Consider the following 23,063-nt stretch of genomic DNA (forward strand, 5'->3'; position numbering starts at 1 on the left):
CTTTTACATATTCAGCTGAAGCCCTGGATCCCCCCCTAAGTGCTCCCAGGCTGGTGGTTTAGACCCTGGGAGCTGTGGTTGGTTGGTATTGTTGCTCTCCTCATGGTGCCACAAACCCTTTCAGCTCCTTCAGTCTTCACTCTAACTCCTCTATTGAGAACCCCATGATCAGTTCAATGGCTAGTTGTGAGCATCTGCCTCTGAATATGTCTGACTCTTGAAGGCCTCTGAGGAGATATCCATATCAGGCTCTTATCAGCATGCACTTCCTGTCTTCCACATCAGCATCTACCTTTGGTGATTGCACATGGGATAGATACTCAGGTGGGGTGGTCTTGAGACGGCCCCTCCTTCAGTTTCTGTCCCTCACTTTGTCTCCATATTTGCTCCCTTGAGTATTTTGTTGCTCCTTCTAAGAAGGACCGAATCACCCTCACTTGGTCTTCCTTCTTTATGGGCTTCATGTGGCCTGTGAGTTGCATCTTGGGCATTTCAAGGTTCTAGGCTAATATCCAATAATCAGTGAGTGAATACCATGTGTCTTCTTTTGTGATTGGCTTACCTCACTCAGGATGATAATTTCTGGTTCCATCCATTTACCTAGGAACCTCTCGAATTCATTGTTTTTAATAGCTGAGTAATACTCCATTGTGTAAATATACCACATTTTTTGAATCCATTCCTCAGTTGAAGGACATCTGGGTTCTTTCCAGCTCCTGGCTATTATAAATAAGGCTGCTATGAACATAGTTGAGCATATGTCCTTGTTATATGTTCGAGCATCTTCTGGGTATATGCCTAGGAGTGGTATAGCTGGATCCTCGGGTAATGCTATGTCCAATTTTCTGAGGAACCGCCAGACTGATTTCCAAAGTGGTTGCACCATCTTGCAGTCCCACCAACAATGGAGGAGTGTTCCTCTTTCTCCACACCCTCGCCAGCATCTACTATCACCTGAGTTTTTAATCTTAGCCATTCTGACTGGTGTGAGATGGAATCTCAGGGTTGTTTTGATTTGCATTTCCCTGACGACTAAGGATGCTGAACATTTCTTTAGATGCTTCTCGGCCATTCGAGTTTCTTCCGTTGAAAATTCTTTGTTAAGCTCTATACCCCATTTTTTAATAAGGTAATTCTTATCCCCTTGTACAAAGCTCAAGTCTATGTGGATAAAGGACCTCCACATAAAACCAGATACACTGAAACTAATAGAAGAGAAGGTGGGGAAAAGCCTCGAATACTTGGGCACAGGGGAAAAGTTCCTGAACAGAACTCCAATGGCATATGCTCTAAGATCAAGAATTGACAAATGGGACTTCATAAAATTGCAAAGTTTCTGTAAGGCAAAGGACACTGTCAATAGGACAAAACGACAACCAACAAATTGGGAAAAGATCTTTACCAATCCTTCATCTGATAGAGGGCTAATATCCAATATATACAAAGAACTCAAGAAATTAGACTCCAGACAACCAAATTACCCTATTAAAAAATGAGGTTTGCTTTGTGACCAACTATACGGTCAATTTTAGAGAAGGACCCACAAGGAGAAGAATGGATATTATTTTGTGTTTGGGTGAAATATTTTCTAGATGTCTGTTAGGTTGATTTGATTCATGTCTGTTAATTTCATTATTTCTCTGTTATTTTTTGTCTGGATGAATTGTCAATTGGTGAGAGTGTGGTGTTGAAGTCTCCTTCGATCAATATGTGAGCTCAATGTATGATTTAAACATTTGCAATGCTTCTTTTCTAAATGTGGGTGCCCTTGTGTTTTGGGGCATAGATATTCAGAATTGAGATATAATCTTGGTAAATTTTTCCTTTAAAGAGTATGAAGTGCCCTTCCCTGTTTTTTTTTTTCATTAATTTTGGTTAAAAGTCTATCTTATTAGTTATTAGAATGGCTACTTCAGCTTTCTTCTGGGGTCCATTTGCTTGGAAAACTTTTTTCCAGGCCTTTACTGTGAAGTAGTCTAGCATCATTTCTGAGATCTGTTTCTTTTTTGCAGCAGAATGGTGGGTCATGTTTTAACATCCATTCTGTTAGCCTATGTCTTTTTATTGGGGGAATTGAATGTATTTATGTTGAGAGATATGAACGACCAGTGATTGCTATTTCCTATTATTTTGATGTTGTTGTTGTTGTTGTTGGTGGTGGTGGAGTGTGTGTGTGTATTTGTACATTTGCTTTCATTGTTCTTTCTGGTATGGAGTTACTTATTTTCTTTGCTTTCTAGGATGTTGTTATCCTCCTAGGGCTGGAGTTTTCCTTCTAGTATTTTCTGTAGGGCTGGATTTGTGGATAGGTATTGTTTGAATTTGGATTTGTATTGAAATATCTTATTTTCTCACTCAGAGTTTTACTGGGTACAGTAGTCTAGTCTAGGTTGGCATTTGTGGTTATTAAGAGGTTGTAAGATAGCTGTTCATGGTCTTCTAGCTTTTAGAGTCTCTGTTGTGAAGTCAAATGTAATTCTTGTAGGTCTGCCTTTGTATGTCACCTGCCCTTTTCCCTTTCTGCCTTTAATATTTTTCTTTGTTCTACAGGTTTTCTGTTTTGATTATTATGTGGCAGGAGAATTTTCTTTTTTGGTCCAGTCTAATTGGTGTTCTATTTTGGTTGGCAAAGTTTTCTTGTATAATTTTGTTGAAAATATTTTTTGGACCTATTATTTATTTCTTTCTGTTTTTCCTTTTTTTTTAAAAAAAAATAATTCAATTATTTTATTTATTTACATTCCAAATGTTGTTCCCCCTTCCCAGTCTGCCCTTTGCAATCTCCCATCTCTTCCCCTTCCCTTGCCTCTAAGAGGGTGTTCCACCACTCATCTACCCACTCCCTCCTCACTACTTTATCATGCTCTTTTGCTGGGTAACTAGCCTCTCCTCCCATTGATGTCAGATAAAGGAATCCTCTGCTGCATATGTAGTGGGAACCATGGACCTTTTTGAGCCTTTTAGCTAGGGCTCTTCACTTTGTTCCATATGTGTGCTGTAAATGAGTATGTAATCAAGCTCAAGCCTGAAGGGATCATGCAAGGAAGTTAAAGCTTGGCAGCATGAAGGGACTTTTATTTTTATTTTATAGGAGATTACAGTTAAGAGCTTGTATGAATCTCAGAAGAGACTTTCAACTTTGGACTTTTAAACATTGTTGAGATTGTGATAGACTATGTGGACTTTTGAAGTTGGACTAAAAGTATTTTGCATTATGTGATGCCTAGGTATGGCCCACATAGACACATGTGTTTTAGCAGGAGTATGGGAGTCAGGAAATGGTATGCAGTGTCTTGAATATGTGGGAAGTGGCACTATTAGGAGATGTGGACTTATTGGAGGAGATGTGGCCTTGTTGGAGGAATTGCATCTCTATGTAGGGGGCTTTGAGGCCTTTGATCTTGAGGCTGTACCAGTGTGGAAGGGAGACTCCTCCTGGCTGTCTTCGGATCAAGATGTAGAACTCTTGGCTTCTCCAGCACCTAGTGTGCCTGTACATTGCCATGCTTTTCACCTAGATGATAATGGACTATACTTTTGAAACTGTAAGCCAGTCTGAGATAAATGTTTTCTTTTATAAGATTTGCCTCGGTCATGGTGTCTCTTCACAGCCATAAAAACCAAACTAAGACATGAGCATAACATAATATTAAAAAAAGATCACACTGAACTATGGAGAAAGAACAGACTTGTGTCATTTCACTGTAAATCTCAGGCAGCATAGCATGGAAGTGAGGAAAGTGTGTAGGGGGATTTTCCTGAGACTCTCAGTTGAGAATTTTTCCTCCTGAGGGAATAAAATGGTGAAACTGTATTACTGATTTAATGTCTAGAGAACATGGGCTTCATGTTGTCAGTAGTGTGGTGTATATCCTGAGTGATGTCTGTGAGTGGTGCTGCTGTTATTCTGTTATCTTGCACTCTCTGAGGGGTGAAAAACAACGTTTGCCCACAAAGGCTTTGAAGAATGTTTGGTTGTAAAAGGTGTGTTTATGAACTGAGCTAATTACATGGCTTACCTGATGATTAATCAACTCTAATGTTACTATAGCACACTAAAGGAATTATCCTAATCACTGGGAAGCTTTATTGAGTAAATATTACTTTATATACAAGTATATGATTTGCCTCCAATGCCATAAATTCCCAGTGATCATGAGTCTAATAATGCAGAAGTTTGAACAATCTTTGCATCAAGTGATTTGATTCTTAAACCCTCCATTTAGACTGCAGGTTGAAACTACTTGAGATTTTTTTTAGTACATTGGTCCCACCCTGGGCTAGTTACAACAGGTTTTCAGGGTGGAGCAGTTGAGAGTAAGAGTAAAGAACAACTTCCATTTGTGTATTTCAACAGGCCAGAGTTCAAAAAAGAAGAAAGATTAAACCACACCTAGTTGATTGGTCGTTTATGTACCAGAGAATGTGTTAAGTTTACAGCTCTGGGCTGCAAGCTCACAGGAGTCTTCCTGAGAAGACAAAGCTGCCATGGATCCAGTCCTGGTCCTGGTGCTCACTCTCTCCTGTCTGCTTCTTCTCTCACTCTGGAGACAGAGCTCTGGGAGAGGGAAGCTCCCTCCTGGCCCCACTCCTCTCCCCATTATTGGAAACATCCTTCAGATAGATGTAAAGGACATCAGCAAATCTATTAAAAAAGTAAGTGTTTTTAAAACATCTTCACTATGTTAAAAAAGAAAATTAATCACTGCTATTATTTAATTGTTTTATTGTAATGCAAATATTCCCATAGGTTCTTATATTTAGAGTTCCATCGTCAGAAAGAGTGGAATTCTATAATGCATATAAACTCTTTCTCTGAGCTTGTATGTGTGTGTGTGTGTGTGTATGTATGTGTGTATAGGTATTTGCTTGTGTGGGTGAGGGATGCCAGATGTTGAATTTGAGAGCTTCAATTGCTTCTCTATTTTCCCCATGTCTTCTATTTTCTTGAAACACACTTGCAATGTAATATGTTGTGTAGGTGTACACATGTATCTGATACAGGGCCTCAGTTCTCACTAAAGAAGTTTCTTTGTCAAGTAGATAGTTATCACAGAAATTCACAACTGGTTAAAATGCAGAGAATGAGAGACTGCACAGTGCCTGGCCACAAATGTGATATCTATATCACCTGTTACTATTCACTGGGACACAGTCTTAAAGAAAATTAACTCTCCTTTTTTATTTTATGTTATTTTTATTAGATATTTTATTTATTTTCAATACAGATGTCATCCCCTTTCCCCATTTCCTCTCCCTAGAACCCCCTACCCCACCACCCTCCTCCTTTATGCTTTTATACCATTTTGATTACGTGCATGTAGTAAGGTCAGTTCTAGGTTGAGCATCTAGCAATACAATAGATGCAACTCTCTCTCCTATCTATCAGTTGCCAATAGCTCCTTGGCTAGGTGTGGGACTTCAGGATCATCTCCATGCTTGGAATTTGTCTAGCTAGAGATTGCACATTTCTTGTGCATGCTGCCACAACTGCTCTCACTTAATATGTACAACTATCCTACTATGTCTGAAAAGCATTGTTTCCCTGTCATTATTTATTGTGTTTGGGTTTTAGAATCTTTCTACAAGGGCCCAGTAACTTTGGAAGGAGGCAAGTGTGATACAAACGTCCAATTTAGGGATGAGTACTCTATACTATCTTATCCTCTTCACTTTAACCAGCTGTGGGTTTCTATGTCAATCACCTTCTATTGAAAAAAATAATTTTGCTGATGTGGGTTGACAGATGTATTGACTATGGGTTATAAAGATTAGTCTTTAAGAGTCAACTGAATTCTGTATTCATGTCTCATAACAATAGTAGTATGTTTTCCTTGCAAATATGTCCTGTAGAGCTACAGATTCTTGCTGAGTATGGTGTTTGAATACGCTTCACACTTGGGAAGTGGCACTATTAGAAGGTGTGGCCTTATTGGAAGAGGTATAGACTTGTTAGAGGAAGTACGTCACTGTGAAGATTGTTTTGGTGTCTTCTATGCTAAGCTCTGCTCAGTGTGGGAGAGTCTCCTTATGGATTCCTGTAAAAGACAGTCTCTTCCTGGCTGCTTTCAGATTAAGATGTAGAACTCCCAGTTCCTTCTGCAACATCCTGCCTGCCTGCCAGCTGCCATGCTTTCTGCCATGATGATAATGGACTGAACCTCTTAAACTATAAGCCAGCCCCAATTAAATGTCCTTATAAGAGTTGCCTTGGTCATTATGTCTCTTCACAGGAATTAAACACTAACACATTGAAATAACAGTACATGACAAGGGTTTCAGGTTCTAGATTCAAGCATAAAGTGCTTGGTTACTCTCATGATGTTTGTGCCACTATTGCTCCATTGGGTATGTCTTGTAAGACTGATTTCCATTATTTCTTGCAGAGGTCCTCTTGGAATAAGACTGATGATTTCTTTTCTCCTTCAAAATTGTACATAGCCCCTTCCAACACTACAGAAGCCATTATTTATAATGAAATAGGTCAACATTGTTTGTCATCTAGAAAAGCAAAGAACTCATTTTGTGATCTATCTACTAGAGATACTTAAGATCAGTTTGATTACTTGGAAACAGCAAATAAGGTCAAATCAATAGGCATTTTTATAAACATTTGGGATATTCTTTTAGTGAATGTCAAAGTCATAGAATTATGGAAAGATTAGTATGACTGATGTTATATGGCAAACTTTGTAACATGATGATGAATTCTGAACCTAGTATCAGTGGGGCATGATAAATATCCTTGGGGATTACTGGTAGAACAGCATTGAGAATGAGGATGTACCAATGTTAATTCTTTTTCATTCTGACTTGAGAAAAGTTACACAGGAATGTAACTGTGAATGTGATATGACTATGTGTTTGAATTTCCTTCCTTAACTTACCCACTAGGATGGACTGTAAGCTGGGCTCTAAGCTAAAATAAATATCGTCTCTCCTAAGAATGCTTCAGCCAGGGCGCATATATGTATGTGTGTGTGTGTGTGTGTGTGTGTGTGTGTGTGTATATGTATATATATACATATATATATATATATGTGTGTGTGTGTGTGTGTGTGTGTGAAATCATAGCAGTAGAACTGAAAATAGAGTTGCTAATAAGATTTTATTTTTTAGATTCATGCCTTTTAGACCTAATAAAAGCTGTAAGTTTGGGTCAAAAGGTATGGAACATTCTTTTATTTGGTCCAGAGAGCTAGAAATACAGATTGAACAGAAATATTTCTAGCATGATGAGAACCTCCTTTAAATCTATATTCAGAAGACAGCCAAAGGGAATTGGCTAAAATCTAGAGCTTTTGACTAAATTTTAAGCAGCCAGTCCTCCATTAGCTTTTCAAAACTTCATTGATCAACGTTAAAACTGCAACTTTGAAATCTTAGTATAACAATGGGAAGTGGCGGAAAAATATGAAGCTTTCATTTCTTTATGTCTGAAACTATTTTCTTATACCTCTACACCTTGCATTTGTATATCTTAAACACCTTTTTAGATCCTTCAATCTTTTTTCTTTTAATTAATTTGGATTTTTTTCCTTGTATTGGATATTTTCTTTATTTATATTTTAAATGTTTTTCCCTTTCTACGTCTCGCCTCCAGAACAGCCCCTATCATATATCTCCTCCCCTTGCCTCTCTGTGGGTGCTCTACCACCCATCAAACCACTCCACCTTCCAGCCCTGGCATTCCCCTACACTGGGGCATTGAACTCCCTCAGGCCCAAGGGCCACTTCTCCCACTGATGTCCAATAAGGCCATCCTCTGCCACATATGTGGCCAGAGACATGGGTCCCTCCATGTGTACTATTTAGTTGGTGGTTCAGTTCCTGGAAGCTCCAGGGTGCTGGTCAGTTGACACTGTTACTCCCTCTCATGGGGCTGCAAACCCCCTCAACTCCTTCAGTCCCTTCTCCAACTCCTTCATCAGGGACCCTGCACTCAGCCCAATGCTGTGAGGATCTGCCTCTGTATTTGTCAGGTTCTGGCAGATCCTTTCAGAAGGCAGCCATATCAAGCTCCTGTCAGCAAGCACTTCCAGGTACCACATTTTCTGTATCAATTCCTCTGCAGCAGTGTCCAGGTTTGGCTACTGTATATGGGATGGATCCCAAGGTGGGGCAGTCTCTGGCTGGCATTTCCTTCAGTCTCTGCTTCACACTTTGTTTCCGTATTTCCTCCTGTGAGTATTTTGTTCCCCCTTCTAAGAAACACTGAAGCATCCACACTTTGGTCTTCCTACTTCTTGAACTTCATCTGGTCTGTGAATTGTATCTTGGGTATTCTGAACTTTTGGGCAAACATCCACTTGTCAATGAGTACATACTGTGTGTGTTCTTTAATGACTGAGTTACCTCACTCAGGATGATATTTTCTAGTTCCATCCATTTGCCTAAGAATTTCATGAATTCATTGCTTTTATTTTTTTATTTTTTTTAATTTTTAAAAAATGTTTAAATTTTTTATTGGATATTTTATTTATTTACATTTCAGATGTCATCTCCTTTCCCCATTTTCCCTCCCTAGAACCACCTATCCCATACCCCCTCCTCCTTTTTGCTTTTGTATCATTTGAATGTAATGCAAATATTAAGGTCAGTTTTAGGTTGAGAAACAAGCAATACAACAGATGCAAATAGTCAAGGAACAAGCAGGAAAATAAACACAAATGGTCAAAGAACAAGCAAGGCAATAAACAAAATTCTGTGAACACTCTTGTGATCACTGTTTGTAAGGGCTTATCAGGATGACGAAAGTATCTGAGCCAACTTCCCAGTCCTAGCCCAAAGTCATTTACATGCCTGAAGCCTATTTCCTTGTTCTAGCCTAAAATTTAGATTCCTGTCTGAAATCACTTCTTTGTTCTAGTCTAATATTTAGATTCCCGCCTGAAATCACTTCTTTTTTCTGGCCTAAGTTTTAGATTCCTACCTGAAATTACTCCTTTTTCTAGCCTAATGTCAGATTTCTGCCTGAAGCTTACCTCCTTGTCCTTGGCCAATGTCATATTTCTGTGACGCAGCCCATTTCCTTGGCCTTGGCCCATGTAGGATTCTTGTCAAACAGCTGCAAAGGGTCTCCGTTTCTCCCCATTTTTAACTTCATTAACAAGACTGAGCCTGTCTTAGGTCATTCTGATGAGAATGCTTTCCTTACACATCATGGAAAATGCATTATCAAATCAATACACTTCTGTCTTAGGTTGGTAAGGCTTTGTGCAGGAATTCATTGTTTTTAATAGCGGAGTAGTATTCCATTGTGTAAATGTACCACATTTTTTTGTATCCATTACTCTGTTGAGGACCTCTGGGTTGTTTTCAGCTTCTGACTACTATAAATATGGCTGCTATGAACATAGTGGAGCACCTGTCCTTATTACATGCTATAGCATCTACTGGGTATAAGTCTAGTAGTGGTATAGCTGGGTCCTCAGGTAATACTATGTCCAATTTTCTGAAGAATTGCCAGACTGAATTCCAGAGTGGTTGTACCAACTTGCAATGCCACCAGCAATGGAGGAGTGTTCCTCTGCTGTCATCTGAGTTTTTGATCTTAGCCATTCTGACTGGTGTGAGGTGGAATCTCAGGTTCCTTTTGATTTGCATTTCCCTGATGACTAAGAATGTTGAACATTTCATTAGGTACTTCTTGGCCATTTGAGTTTTCTGAGTTCATAACTGTGTGTTTAGCTCTGTTCTCCATTTTTAAATAGGGTTATTTGGTTCTCTGGAGTCTAACCTCTTGAGTTCTTAGTATATATTGGATATTAGCCCTCTATCAGATGTAAGATTAGTAAAGATCTTTTCCAATCTGTTGGTTGCCATTTTGTCTTATTGACAGTGTCCTTTGCCTTACAGAAGCTTTTCAATTTTATGAGGTCCCATTTGTCACTTTTTGATCTTAGGGCATAAGCCATTGGTGTTTTGTTCTGAAACTTTCCCCTGTGCCCATGTGTTCGAGGCTTTCCCCCACTTTCTCTTCTATTAGATTAGTGTATCTGGTTTTATGAGGAGGTCCTTGATCCTTGGACTTGAGCTTTATACAGGGAGATAAGAATGGATTAATCTGCATTCTTCTAAATTCTGACTGCCAGTTGAACCAACACCATTTGTTCAAAATGCTGTCTCTTTTCCCTTAAATGGTTTTTGCTCCTTTGTCAAAGATCAGGTGACCACAGGTATGTGGGTTCATTTCTGGGTCTTTAATTCTATTCCATTGATCTTCTTGCCTATCTCTGTACTAATATCATGCAGTTTTAATCACTATTGCTCTGTAGTACAGCTTGAGGTCAGGAATGGTGATTCCCCCAAAAGATCTTTTATTGTTTGAATAGTTTTTGATATCCTGGGTTTTTTGTTGTTCCAAATTATTTTGGGAATTGCTCTTTCTAACTCTATTTGAATGGGAATTTTGATGGGGACTGCATTGAACCTATAGATTACTTTTGACAAGATGGCCTTTTTTACTGTATTAATCTTGCCAATCCATGAGAATGGGAGACCTTTTCATCTTCTGAGATCTTCCTCAAGTTCTTTCTTCAGAGATTTGAAGTTTTTGTCATACAGGTCTTTCACTTGCTTGGATAGATTCACACCAAGATATTTTATATTATTTGTGGCTATTGTAAAGGGTGTCATTTTTCTAATTTCTTTCTTAGTCTGTTTATCCTTTGAGTAGAGGAAGGCTACTGATTCGTTTGAGTTCATTTTATATCCAGCCACTTTGCTGAAGTTTTTTTTAATCATGGTTAGAAGTTCTCTGGTGGAAGTTTTGGGGTCACTTAAATATACTACCATATCATCTGCAAATAGTGATATTTTGACTTCTTCCTTTCCAATTTGTATCCCTTTGACCTTTTGTTATCTAATTACTTTGGCTAAGACTTCAAGTACTACATTGAATAGGTAGGGAGAGAGTGAGCATCCATAATTTTAGTTGGATTGTTTCAAATTTCTCTCCATTTAGTTTGATGTTGGCTACTGGTTTGCTATGTATTGCTTTTACTATATTTAGGTATGGATCTTGAATTCCTGATCTTTCCAGGATTTTTACCATGAAAGAGTGTTGAATTTTGTCAAATCTTTTCTCAACATCTAGTGAGATGATCCCATGGGTTTTTCTTTGAGTTTTCTTTTATAGTGGATTATGTTGATGAATTTCTGTATATTGAACCATCCCTGAATTCCTGGGATAAAGTCTACTTGATCATGATGGATGATTATTTTGATGTATTGTTGAATTCAGTTTGTGAGAATTTTATTGAGTATTTTTGCATTGACATTGCTTTGAAGTTCTCTTTCTTTGTTGGATCTTTTTGTAGTTTAGGTATGAGCATAATTGTGGCTTCATAGAACGAATTGGGTAGTGTTCCTTCTGTTTCTATTTTGTGGAATAGTTTGAAAAGAGTTGTTATTAGGTCTTTTAGGAAGGTCAGGTAGAATTCTGCACTAAAACCAATTGATCCTGGGACTTTTTTGGTGGGGAGAATTTTAGTGACTGCTTCTATTTCTTTAGGAGTTATGTTACTGTTTAGGTGGTTTATCTGATTTAGATTTAACTTTGGTACTTGGTATCTGTCTAGAAAATTGTCCGGTTCATTCATTTTTTCCAGTTTTTTTGAGTATAGGCTTTTGTAGTAGGATCTGAATGATTTTTTGAATTTCCTCAGTTTCTGTTGTTATATCTCCCTTTTCAGTTCTGATTTTTTTTATTTGTATACTGTCTCTGTGACTTCTGCTTAGTCTGGCTAAGGGTTTATCTATCTTGTTGATTTTCTCAAAGAACCAGCTCCTGATTTTGTTAATTCTTTGTACAGTTCTTTCTGTTTCTACTTGGTTGATTTTAGCCCTGAGTTTGATTATTTTCTACTATCTTCTCCTCTTGGGTATATTTGCTTCTTTTTGTTCTAGAGCTTTCAGGTGTGCTCTCATGTTGCTAGTGTATGCTTTCTCCAGTTTCTTTTTGTAGGTACTTAGAGATATTAGTCTTCCTCTTTGTACTGATTTTATTGTGACTCATAAGTTTTGGTATGATGTGTCCTCATTTTCATTAAATTCTAAAAAGTCTTTCTTTTTGTCTTCCTAGACCAAATTATCATTGAGTAGAGCATTGTTCAGTTTTTATGTATATGTGGGCTTTCTGTTGTTTGTGTTGATATTGAAGACCAGCCTTAGTCCGTGGTGAACTGATAGGATGCATGAGAGCATTTCAATCTTTTTCTATCTGTTGAGGCCTGTTTTGTGGCCAATTATATGGTTAATTTTGGAGAAGGTATCATGAGGTGCTGAGAAAAAGTTATATTCTTTTGTTTTAGGATTAAATGTTCTCGAGATATCTGTTAAGTCCATTTGGTTCATAACTTTTGTTAATTTTAATGTGTCTCTGTTTAGTTTCTGTTTGCATGATCTGTCCATTAATGAGAGTGTGGTGTTGAAGACTCCCACTATTATTGTGTGAGGTGCAATGTGTGCTTTGAGCCTTATTTATTTATTTATTTATTTATTATGAATGTGGGTACCCTTGCACTTGGAGAGTGGATATTCAGAATTGAGAGTTCATCTTGGTAGTTTTTACCTTTGATGAGTATGGAGTGTCCTTCCTTATTTGTTTTTTTTTTGATAACTTTTGGTTAAAAGTTGATTTTATTCGATATTAAAATAGCTACTCCAGCTTTTTTTCTTGGAACCATTTCCTTGGAAATTTTTTTTCAGCATTTGAGGTAGTATCTGTCTTTGCCATTGAGGTGTGTTTCTTTGATGCAGCAAAATGCTGGGTCCTCTTTACATATCCAGTCTGTTAGACTATGTTTTTTTTTATTGGGGAATTGAGTCCATTGGTGTTAATAGATATTGAAGAAAAGTGATTGTTGCTTCTTGTTATTTTTGTTATTAGAGGTGGAATTATGTTTGTGTGGCTATCTTATTTTGGGTCTGTTGGAAGAAGATTAATTTCATGCCTTTTCTAGGGTGTAGTTTCCCTCCTTGTGTTGGAGTTTTCCATCTATTTTCCTTTGTAGTGCTGAATTTGTGGAGAGATATTATGTAAATTTGGTTTTTCTTGGTTTCTTCATCTATGGTAATTGAGAGTTTTGCTGGGTATAGTAGTTTGGGCTGACATTTTTGTTATCTTAGGGTCTATATGATATCCTTTTAAGATCTGCTGGCTCTTATAGTCTCTAGTCAGAAGTCTGGTGTAATTCTTATAGATCTGTCATTTTATGCTACTTGACCTTTTTCCCTTACTGCTTTTAATATTCTTTCTTTTCTTTTGTACATTTGGGATTTTGATTATTATTTGACAGGAGGAATTTCTTTTCTGGTCCAGTCTATTTGGAGTTCTGAATGCTTCTTTTATGTTAATGAGCATCTCTTTCTTTAGGTTAGGGAAGTTTTCTTTTATAATTTTGTTCAAGATATTTACTGGCCCTTTAATTTGGGAATCTTCATTCTCTTCTATACCTATTATCCTTAGGTTTGGTCTTCTCACTGTGTCCTGGATTTCCTGTGTGTTTTGGGTTAGGAGCTTTTTGCATTTTGCATTTTGCATTTTTTTGACTGTTGTGTCAATGTCTTCTATGACATCTGCTCCTGAGATTCTCTCTTCTATCTCTTGTATTCTGTTAGTGATGCTTGTATCTATGACCTCTGATCTCTTCCCTAGGTTTTTCATCTCCAGTGTAGTCTCCCTTTGTGATTTCTTTATTGTTTCTACTTCCATTTTTAGATCCTGGGTGGTTTTGTTCATTTCCTTCACCTGTTTGGTTGAGTTTTCTGTAATTCTTTAAGGGATTTTTGTGATTCTTCCTTAAGGGCTTCTACCTGTTTACCTGTCTTCTCCTATATTTCTTTAAGGGAGTTATTTCTGTCGTTTTTTTTTTCAGTCAGACAGGGATGGTTTATTGAATGCACACCATAATAACTGATCATATCAGAGACATAGTTCAGATTTTAGGAGCTCTAGTTATACCCATGAATATCTTTCTCTATCAACTTATAAAGGATAAAAACCGTAATGAACTCATACACAGGTGCTAGAAGTGCTGCTAAGTGGTCAGCTCTGAATCAACCCATTTTAGGAATAACAGTTTGGGGCTGGAGAGATGGCTCAGTGGCCAAGAGCACTGACTGCTCCTCCAGAGGTCCTGAGTTCAATTTCCAGCAACCACAGGGTGGCTCACAACCATCTATTATGGAATCCGAAGCCCTCTTCTGGTGTGTCTGAAGCTACAGTATATTCATATAAATAAAATAAATGAATAATTTTTGTTTTAAAAAAGAAATAACAGTTCATATTGACCTTTAAGTTGATGAGTCTTATGTAAAACTTTGTGGATTTTTAAAAAAAGATTAATAAACCTCATATAGAAGATACGGAATATAACAGGGTATGTGATCAGCATGACTCTGCTCTGAGTCAAGTTATTTTTCTGTGTCAATGACTGTCAGGCACGTTACAGAAACAATATGAAATAGTTGACAGGCATGGAACAAAATGGCTACAGCTATGTTGAGGGCTCAACACAGACCAGACCCTTGGTAAATTTTAAAATTCATTCATGTATTTTGCCTATGAGACACATGCTCCTTATTTAAGAAATTTGTAGCAATTCAGATTTCATTTATGTGCTATCCATTACCTTAGTTAAGCATTGTAAGTTATTCTGTCACTGAATTTTCATGAAGGATTTGGGGTAGTTGCTTTTCAGTATTTCTGCTAGGTCAGAGTGAAATCTGTTACCTCCGTGGCTTGAGTGTGTTATGATAATAAATTACCAGTGTGGAAGTGGCCACAACTCTTAGAATATCTCCATGCATTTTCTTTATAATTTTATTCCTAAGAAAACATTGCTGTGATCAAAGCAGCTGTTATTTTCCTTTAAGAAATTTCTCTGGGTTTTGTTTTTAGCTTTCTTTACAATTTGAGAACTGAGAAGGTAATTTTAGATTAACACCTGTTGGAGAAGTTCCAAAATTAGAGAGGGCCATCTGTTTGCATGCTTTGAAATATTTTGAAAATAAGATTTGTTTGTTTTGTTGCAGAGACTCACTGTATAGCTCTTGCTGCCCTAGAACTCTATTTGTCCTCTAGGTTGGCCTCCAACTCAGAGATCCCCCTGCCTTTCCTTCCCAAGTGATGTGATTTAAAGGTGTGCTTTGGTCCTTCTTAAAAAGGAGTAACAAAATACTCAAGGGAGCAAATATGGAGTCAAAGTGTGGGACAGGAACTGAAGGAGGTGTCGTCTGGAGACTGTTCCACCTGGGAATCCATCCCTTGTGCAGTCACCAAAGGTAGATGCTGATGTGGATGTCAGGAAGTGCATGTTGACAGGAGCCTGATATAGCTGTCTCCTTGGAGGTCTGCCAGAGTCTGACATATTCAGAGGCGGATGCTCACAGCTAACCATTGAACTGATCATGGGGTTCCCAATGGAGGAGTTAGAGAGAAGACTGAAGGAGCTGAAAGGGCTTGCTGTCGCATGAGGAGAGCAACAATACCAACCAACCAGAGCTCCCATGGTCTAAGCCACCAGCCTGGGAGCATATAGGGAGGGACCCATGGCTCCAGCTGTATATGTAGGGGAGGATGGCCTTGTTGGGCATAGGTGGGAGAGGAGATCCTTGGTCCCATGAAGGATGCACGCCAAGTGTGGGGAAATTCGAGGATGGGGAGGTGGGGATGGGAGGTAGGTGGGGGCACAATCTCATAGAAGCAGGAGGAGGGGGGATGGAATACGGGTTCCTGGGTGGGGGCAGAAATGGGGTAAGGGGATAATATTGGAAATGTAAATAAAATATCCAATAAAAAATGTTCTTAGTAAGGCTTAGGAGCACACACCTTTAAATTATTTCTGTCTTTCTTAATGTCCTCTATTATCATCATGAGAAATGATTTTAAATCTGAATCTCGCTTTTCTCGTGTGATGGGTATCCAGGTCTTGTTATGTTGGGTGAACTGGGTTCTAATGATGCCAAGTAACCTTTGATTTTCTGTTGCTTATATTTTTGTGCTTGACCTTTGCCAACTGGCTGTCTCTAGTACTCCCTGCACTCACTGTCTCTGACTGGAGCCTATTTCTCCTTTTTTCCTTGGTTGTGTCAGAGCTCCTGGGAGCCTAGCTTCCTCTGGATGTTGTGGGATTGTTTGCAGAGGTAAAGCCCAAGGTCTGCTCAGTGCAATGGCTCAGATCAGAATGAATCCATGTCAATGGGTCAGGGTATAGTGTCTTCAGAGGAGCAAACCAGCTAGGAGTCAACTGCTCTGGGTGCGGTGGATCCTCAACTGCTCTGAGTGAAGCAGATACTCTGGTATCGGTCAACTGCTCTGGGACTTTAGGTTGTGAGGGAGGATTCTTACCAGCTTCTCTGAGTGCAACAGGTCCTCTAGGATGGGCCCTGTCCTTTAGTTAGTCATATCAGGATTGCAGACAGTCCGGCATCACACTCATCTAGGTGTCGGGCCATGGAAGGGCATCTTGGTTCGTGAGTTGGCATGGGGCTGGAACCCTGAGACTGCAGGTGTTCAGCCATGCCCCCAGAACCCAGGGCCCTGACACACGGTCTCATGTCCATTTAACCTGCACCATCAGTCATGTAAGACAAAGGTAGAGGGCATGACTAACACGCCTCCGCATCAAGAGATTTACATATTGATGAGTTATCTAAAGGCCCGGGACATAGCTAATTAAGTTATCCCCTCCCTAGTCCCTCTTCTTTCCACTCCCCATATAAGAGAGCTCCTCATGACATTTGGGGGGGGCACTCACATCCAGGTCTAAGTTATCCTGTCATGGACAATAAATGTACTCCTTGGAAACCCAGTCCATGTGTCTTCTGTGCCTGCTCGATGCCAAGCTTCCAGCCTCTGGAACCTTGGACTTTCACGAGTATGTGGGACCCGCCTGAGACCTGCCTGTGGGAAAGCCTCCGGGACTCTAACCCTGACCACTCCTTCGGGCTGCCTCCGCCATGGTTGCAGGACACTGCCGTGTGGGCTCGGGCCCGGGGTCACCCCGTGAGTGTTTTTTCCCACATCTAGGGAGAGATCTCTGTTTTATTTTTAATAATATAATAATTTATTTTTAATTATTTTTTTCAACATCCCAAATGGTACCCCCTCCTGGTCCCTGCTCACAGAGTTCTTCCCCCAGGCCCCATCCATTTTGCCTCTGAAAGGGTGCACTTCCTATGTATTCCCCAACTCTGGTGCATTAAGTTTCTGCAGGATTAGGCACATCCTCTACTACTGAGGCCAAACAATACATCCCTCTGCTATATATGTGCTGGAGGCCTTGTACTGACTTTTTGGTTGGTGTCTCAGTCTCTGAGAGCTTCTAGAGATCCGGGTTAGTTGACATTGTTGGTTTTCTTGTGGTGTTGCCATCCCCTTCAGGGCCTTTAATCCTTCTCCTCACTCTTCCATAGGGGTCCCCAACCTCAGTCCAGTGCTTGGCTTTACCTGCATATGCCTCAATCACCTGCTGGGTAGGGCCTCCCAGAGGACAGCTATTATAGGCTACTGTCTGCACACTAGTAATGTCAGAGATTCATGCCTGCCCATTGGATAGGTCTCAAATTGGGCCAGTCACTGGTTGGCCTTTTCTTCAGTCTCTGTTCTTCTTGTCTCTGAATTCTTTAGACAGTATCAACTTTGGTTTGAAAGTTTGTAGGTGGTTGGTGTCCCCATGCTTCCACTGGGAGTCCTCTCTGGCTACAGGAGGTGGTCTCTTCAAGTTCCATATCCCCACTGTTTGGCATTTTTACTAAAGTCATCTGCATGGACTCTTGGGAGCTTGCTAGGGAGAGTTTTCAAATGGTACCTTTCCCAGATTTATCATGGGGTGACTGAGTGAACCCATGAGAAGAGCTCAGCAGAATCCTGAAGCAGAGTCCTGCATAGTTGAGTATTTGTTTCAGTGTGGACACCAGGGACTGATTCATTTTCCAAGTACCAGAGGTCCACTGAGAAGGGTTAAAATCTGAGTCTTAAATTTTTACTCGTGGGAAAGTAAAATAAAATTGAGATATTTTCAACCTTATTCTTTTTATCTTTAAACTTACTTCAAAGTGTCCCACTTCTGACAGTTTGTACATTGATTTGTCTGGAAATCTTCTGGTAAACAAGATATATGCTAGACGTGAAAGCTATAGCAAACAGCTTTTTATGTACTGAATCTAAATTTGATGTTGTGGTTGGTAGACTACAGATGTGGATAGTAAGATGTTCATATCAGCTGAGATTGTTTGCTACTTATAATTTCTTTCTTATTTGCAGTTCTCAAAAGTCTATGGCCCTGTGTTCACTCTGTACTTTGGCATGAAGCCCACTGTGGTGGTACATGGATATGAAGCAGTAAAGGAAGCTCTGGATGACCTGGGAGAGGAGTTTTCTGGGCGGGGTGTCTTTCCAATTGTTGAAAAAGTGAATAATCACCTTGGTAAGTGTGCATATGCACATATGTGCATATATGTGTATGCATGTGTATGTATGTGTATGCTAGGCAGAGATCGTAGGAATGAGACAGAAAAATTTTCTGAGGCAAGGAGCCAAGGGGCAGTCAGGTCCCACTCCCTTCCTTGTCTGAGTTTTCCCTTCTAGTGTATGTTTTCTGTCCTGGTAGGAGTCATTTTCAGCAATGGAAAAAAATGGAAGGAGCTTCGGCGCTTCTCACTTATGACCTTGAGGAATTTTGGAATGGGGAAGAGGAGCATTGAGGATCGAATTCAGGAGGAAGCATCTTGTCTTGTGGAAGAACTAAGAAAAACAAATGGTGGGTACCTGTTTGCCTGGCTCTTCCTCTATATGCTCTTTCAACACTGCAGTGGTAGCCAGCTACTTCTGGGCAGCAGTTGTTAGCTCTCATGCTAGTGCCCAAGGACAGAGCGTTGCTTGTCTGTCCTCATGTCTGTGCATGCTGGTTGTGCACACAGTATGGACAAAATAGTCATTTAATCCCATTCTGACCCAGTTGCTCTCAAAACAGAACTTCATGAAGATAGAAAGAGTTAAGCCTCATTAACATTCGTACAGAGTAACATTTTCCTTTAGTGTCATTGTGACTTTGTTATTAAGAATATTTCCTTGGGCCTGGTGGTGGTGGCGCACACCTTTAATCCCAGCACTTGGGAGGCAGAGGCAGGCAGATCTCTGAGTTCGAGAGTTCGAGGCTAGCCTGGTCTACAGAGTGAGTTCCAGGACAGCCAGGGCTACACAGAGAAACCCTGTCTCGAAAAAACAAAAAAACAAAAAAACAAAAAAACAAAACAAAACAAAAAAAGAATATTTCCTTGGACAGTATTTGTCAATCATGGTATGATTGAGCTCATTATATTTTCATTGAAGATGAGAAAGTGGCATGTATTGCCACTGAGGTATTCTATATCTGATCATCTCTAATGATACAGTGACATATGTTTGCTTCAAGACCCATGTTTGCAACTTTTGCCAGTAATGATGCTTATCATAATTTTATTTTCTTTTGCTACTTTCATCAGTTGTGTTTACCCTGTAAACAAAGGGCTGTTTAAAAGTTGTCAAGTAGTTAATGATGTTAATAACTATTTGCTATAGTTTTTCATACCTCTCCAGTCAGTATGTACTATGATGAATTCTGCTAATATAGAACATGTATAACATTATTTATTTAACTGTATTTCAATTACTATTAATTCTACCATATCTTCCTATCTATCCTTCCTTCTAATTATAAATTTGCTTTCAGTACATACTGCAGATTAAATTACCCATGGCCTGAGGTTAATATTTCTCTTTTGGTCAAGCTTCAAAAATGGCATATATGGCTTGATCATGCTAGCCCTTTTTGTCCTGGGAATACTTTTATTCCTGCTCATTGTGTTAAAGCCTTTATTCAACAACATCAACATTCTGGCAGCCAAGTACATGGTTTGAACCTGAAAAAGGACCCCCTCACAGAGTTATTAAATTAACAGGCTGGCAAGCCAAGGACAGGTAACATTCTGTACAGAGCCTTACCAACCTAAGATAGAAGTGCATTGGTTTTGAAAAATGCATATTCCGTGATGGGTAAGGAAGGCATACTTGTCAGAATGACCTAAGACAGGCTCAGTCTTGTTAATGAAATAAAAAAGGGGGAGAGGCAGAGAAACTTTGGAACTGCTTGGAAAGAAGCTGGCATGAGTCAAGGTCAAGGAAATGGGCTGCTTGGCAGGAATATGACATTGGCCAAGGACAAGGAAGTAGGCTTCTGCTTTTATTTCTTAAATGCTTTTCATTTTTTTTTTAAAAAAATTTATACAATCTGTTAATGGCTATGTAGTTCAATAACTCAGAATTCCTGTAGGATGTAGACGTTATCTAAAAAGGTTAAAGTGGTAGACTTGGTGACTATATTGTATGTACTTTCTTTCTCAGTGTTGAAATGAAGAAGTTAAGCACTCCTTTATTAATGTAAACTCTGTATTTTTTCCATTTGAACTGACTTTTAAATTTCACCTTTATTTTAGACAAACAAATCTCTAAGAATTGATGTTTGTGTTTTGTTAGCATTTTTTGATATGAATATTTCTGCTCTTTCAAATTTGTCCTGATGAATGCATGCATTTCCTGTAATCTTGTTCTCCTTGATCATCTTCTCTGCTGGCTATGGTGGGCATGACTTCTTCAGTTATTCACCAGACATAAAATATTTCCAGATTGCTATTTTCTTCCTTAATTGTGTAGAAACTTTTAGGTTCTCCATTGAAAATTGAAGTTTTGTGTGTTCTTAAAAGTGGTGATGTATTTTCTTAGAACTTAAGTTAGAATATGTGCCCAAAGAGTAATGTTTACACAGGGAGCAGCTACTAAAGATTTAGCTAATGATTATTAAGTAAGCTAGGACTAAAGAAACAGTGATGTGCTAATTGAAAGAATGTGGAAGTTCTTGCAAATATGGTACTTTCTGTGCCAATATTTCCTTAAGGATTCCAAAATTATTAATGTGTTTTTTTAAAGTCTAAAGATAAAGATGACATGGATGTTTTAATGGTATTTTAAACTGTAAATACTTTTACATGCTTTTCAAAATGATATTTTAAATTGTTTTCAATCCTTCAGGCTCACTCTGTGATCCCACATTCATTCTGAGCTGTGCTCCCTCCAATGTGATCTGTTCAGTTATTTTCTACAATCGTTTTGATTATAAAGATAAGAATTTTCTTAACTTGATGGAGAAATTCAATGAAAACTTTAAAATCTTGAACTCCCCATGGATGCAGGTGAGTCAAAGATATTCTATTCAGAAGAAAGCATTTATTTCTCTAACAAGTCAAAAATTTTTACTTTGGTGCAATGTGTCTATTTTCCAGATATTTACCTTAAAGCTTAGAATAAAGAACTTTGTTAGAAAGCAGGATCAGTCTCTCTTATTCTCTTTCCCTTTCTCTCTCCATCCCTTGATCCCTCCCTGTCTCAGTTACTCAGGAGGGAGTAAGTGAAGGAAAAATGAAGGGTGGGGCTGAAGATAAATATTAGTGTGGAGAGCTTGTGTAATTTACACAAGGCCCTGGGTTTGATCACAATACAACAATGACAAAAGGAAGCACATACTAGTTATAAGGTGCCATTGTCAAGGCCACGGTCAAGCCATGGAGACAGATGAGATAAAGGCAGATACAGTACCAAAAAGCCTTTCTACCTTTTTTTTTCTCTAAATGTATATGGTTGTTTTTCCTGAATACATTTCTGGGCACCATACTAGAAGTGGGCATCAGATCCCCTCACACTGGTGTTATAGCTAGTTATGAGCCACCATGTGGGTTCTAGGAGTGCAACCATGATCCTCTGAAAGAGCAACAAGTGCTCTTAACCTGTGATACATCTCTACAGCCTTTTTCTTATCATTTAAAGCTCACTTCCTCTGTTTTTTGACTCTGCTTCCACATGGTTAAACTTGATTATTTTCCAGAGTTGTGACAAAGTTGTATCTGATGGCTCTCTCTCTCTCTCTCTCTCTCTCTCTCTCTCTCTCTCTCTCTCCTCCCTTCCTCCCCTCTCCTTCCCCCTCCCTTCCTCAGGGGCAATGGCAATAGTCTATACTGTGTTAAGACTTCCTCAAATACCAACTTGAAGGGAGATTGTTCTATGTCTCTCCATGGACTTTTTGTATGATAGTCTATGGTTCTTGAGGGACATTTTCTTAGTAAATGAAGTGATGCAATTTTGTTTACTTCATATGTATATTAAACTTCAAATTTATCACTCTAAAAGATATTGCTCCTTGTATGCTGTGTGGACATATATGTGTATATACATACAACTATATATTTTATGTGAATTTTAAAGTAAACACAAAAAAGGTTTCCTATGGCCTTTTCAAGTCCTCAGAGTTATTTATTTCTCCTCCCTCCATCTCCTGTATTTTCTTCTTCCATATAAAGAAGCCTCCCTCTCTATTTATACTTTTGCAATTTCATCCTTCATGATCTTTGCATACTTCCCAGTTTTAAAGTCAGGGTTCCATTCTGGAGGTTGAGTGATTGTTGTAAAAACAGCAGGAGTGACTTTGTGCTCTATAGCACACTGCTCAAACTTCCTTAATCCCTGTCCTCATCAATAACATGATTATTAGAAATTCATAAAATCTGATGGGTTAAAAAGTTTAAATCAGAACATGACATGATGAGCTTTATTATGATTTGAGTCCCCCCTCTGTGTGTGTCTGTGTGATTATATTTTGTTCTTATTAGTTTCCCTCCCTCACTGCTGACACCATCCCTCCTTTCCCACTCTTGCTGGTTCTCTTTGTTCCCCTAACCAGTACTCTCTTCTGATTTTCTTTCATATGAATTCTCCCCCTTATCTTTCGTCCTCTCCTTCTGTTTCAGCTAATTTTCTTCCTTTTCATTGTTCCCTTTCTACTTTCATTACTTATACACAGATCTCCAGCCCCATGCAATTTCCTGAAAATACCACAATTTCATTATTTATGGCTAAAACAACATTCCATTTTGTGGATATCACACACACACACACACACACACAGAGACACAGAGACACAGACACACACACACACACACACACACACACACACACACACACACACACA

The 23,063-nt window shown here is 38.9% G+C and overlaps 1 protein-coding gene across 1 annotated transcript in view; it reads left to right on the plus strand.

Annotated features, from left to right (window-relative positions):
* Positions 1-4,448: 4,448 nt before the first annotated feature.
* The window catches only part of LOC114626150 (cytochrome P450 2C55), a 30,416-nt gene continuing 11,801 nt past the window's right edge, over positions 4,449-23,063 (plus strand). The window contains exons 1-4 of the mRNA XM_028773496.1: positions 4,449-4,656; positions 18,272-18,434; positions 18,618-18,767; positions 21,074-21,234. Coding sequence (XP_028629329.1) covers positions 4,489-4,656; positions 18,272-18,434; positions 18,618-18,767; positions 21,074-21,234 — 642 coding nt within the window. The 5' untranslated portion in view covers positions 4,449-4,488. The remainder of the gene's footprint in view (positions 4,657-18,271; positions 18,435-18,617; positions 18,768-21,073; positions 21,235-23,063) is intronic.

The sequence above is a fragment of the Grammomys surdaster genome, unplaced genomic scaffold (assembly GCF_004785775.1).
Source record: "Grammomys surdaster isolate TR1022 unplaced genomic scaffold, NIH_TR_1.0 229, whole genome shotgun sequence".
Classification (NCBI taxonomy): Eukaryota; Metazoa; Chordata; class Mammalia; order Rodentia; family Muridae; genus Grammomys; species Grammomys surdaster.